The sequence below is a fragment of the Octopus bimaculoides genome, chromosome 27 (assembly GCF_001194135.2).
Source record: "Octopus bimaculoides isolate UCB-OBI-ISO-001 chromosome 27, ASM119413v2, whole genome shotgun sequence".
In the NCBI taxonomy this organism is placed as follows: domain Eukaryota; kingdom Metazoa; phylum Mollusca; class Cephalopoda; order Octopoda; family Octopodidae; genus Octopus; species Octopus bimaculoides.
Genome location: NC_069007.1, coordinates 20,985,861 through 20,987,025, shown reverse-complemented (window position 1 = coordinate 20,987,025; position 1,165 = coordinate 20,985,861). Strand labels below are relative to the sequence as shown.

Genomic DNA, 1,165 nt, shown 5'->3' with positions numbered 1-1,165 from the left:
GGAGGGGACCAGTGTGTAACTGGTACTTATTTTATCAACCCCGAAAGGATGAAAGGCAAAGTCGACCTCAGCAGAATTTGAACTTGGAACATAAAGTCGAGAAAACTGCATAGGGGCATGCGAACGATTCTGCCAGCTTGTTGTCTAAATAATAATAATAATAATAATAATAATAATAATGATCCTTTCTGCTATAGGTGCAAGGCCTGAAATTTTGGGGGAGGGGACCAGTGTGTAACTGGTACTTATTTCATTGACCTTGAAAGGATGAAAGGCAAAGTCGACCTTGGTGGAATTTGAACTCAGAATGCAAAGACAGATGAAATACCACCAAGCATTCCACCTGGTGTGTTAATGGTTCTGCCAGATGGCCGCCTTAATAGTAATAACAGATAATATATGATATCAATAATAATAATGCTATAAATAATACAATAATAATATAAAAAATGATAAATAATAATAATAATATTATTATTAATAATCATAGTAATGAAGATGATGATGATTATGGTTTCTGTTAAAATGGCTTCACCAGTCAACTGGCTTGACACTAACTCGAGATCTGAGTAACATCAGTTCCTCATAATGTTTGGTTGGTATAGAATTCAACTCGTCTTTAAGATCAATGTGTTGTAAAGGGAAAAGGTTAATCCACAAGGCAGGACGGCTTGGTTTGTATCTATAAAGGTAAGAAAGAAGGTAAAATAAAGAAAGAAAGACATGAAAAAACTCAGGAAATGAACTCGCAAACATACACGTGATCCACAAACTATGTGGTCACTGCTGCTGCTGGAAATAACAGCCTACCAAAATTCTGTCGAACTGACACATCATGCACCTCACCGGTACCTTACAAGTGAGATGCTGTACAAACAATTACGATGCATTATAGGTGCAAAAGCGCCTCCTCAGGTGACTTTCCAAGTCACCAATGGAAAAGAAAAGCAGAACAGTGAAGGTGTACTTACTTCTTTGTTAAATAACTTTGCAAATGTTTGCAGTTTTCTTGAGACATTCCGGAAAACAGCATGAGCACAATCATCTTGGAAGCCTGGGGAGAGAAAGAGAGAAACATTAGAGGAGAGAAAGAGAGAAACATTAGAGGAGAGAAAGAGAGAGAGGAGAGAATAGCTGGGGGGGGGGAAGAGAGACACATTAGAGG

The 1,165-nt window shown here is 38.0% G+C and overlaps 1 protein-coding gene across 1 annotated transcript in view; it reads right to left on the bottom strand.

Moving 5' to 3' along the window:
* Positions 1-455: 455 nt before the first annotated feature.
* The window catches only part of LOC106870985 (F-box/LRR-repeat protein 18), a 34,818-nt gene continuing 34,108 nt past the window's right edge, over positions 456-1,165 (bottom strand). The window contains exons 10-11 of the mRNA XM_052977166.1: positions 972-1,054; positions 456-682 (exon numbers count right to left, since the gene is read on the bottom strand). Coding sequence (XP_052833126.1) covers positions 532-682; positions 972-1,054 — 234 coding nt within the window. The 3' untranslated portion in view covers positions 456-531. The remainder of the gene's footprint in view (positions 683-971; positions 1,055-1,165) is intronic.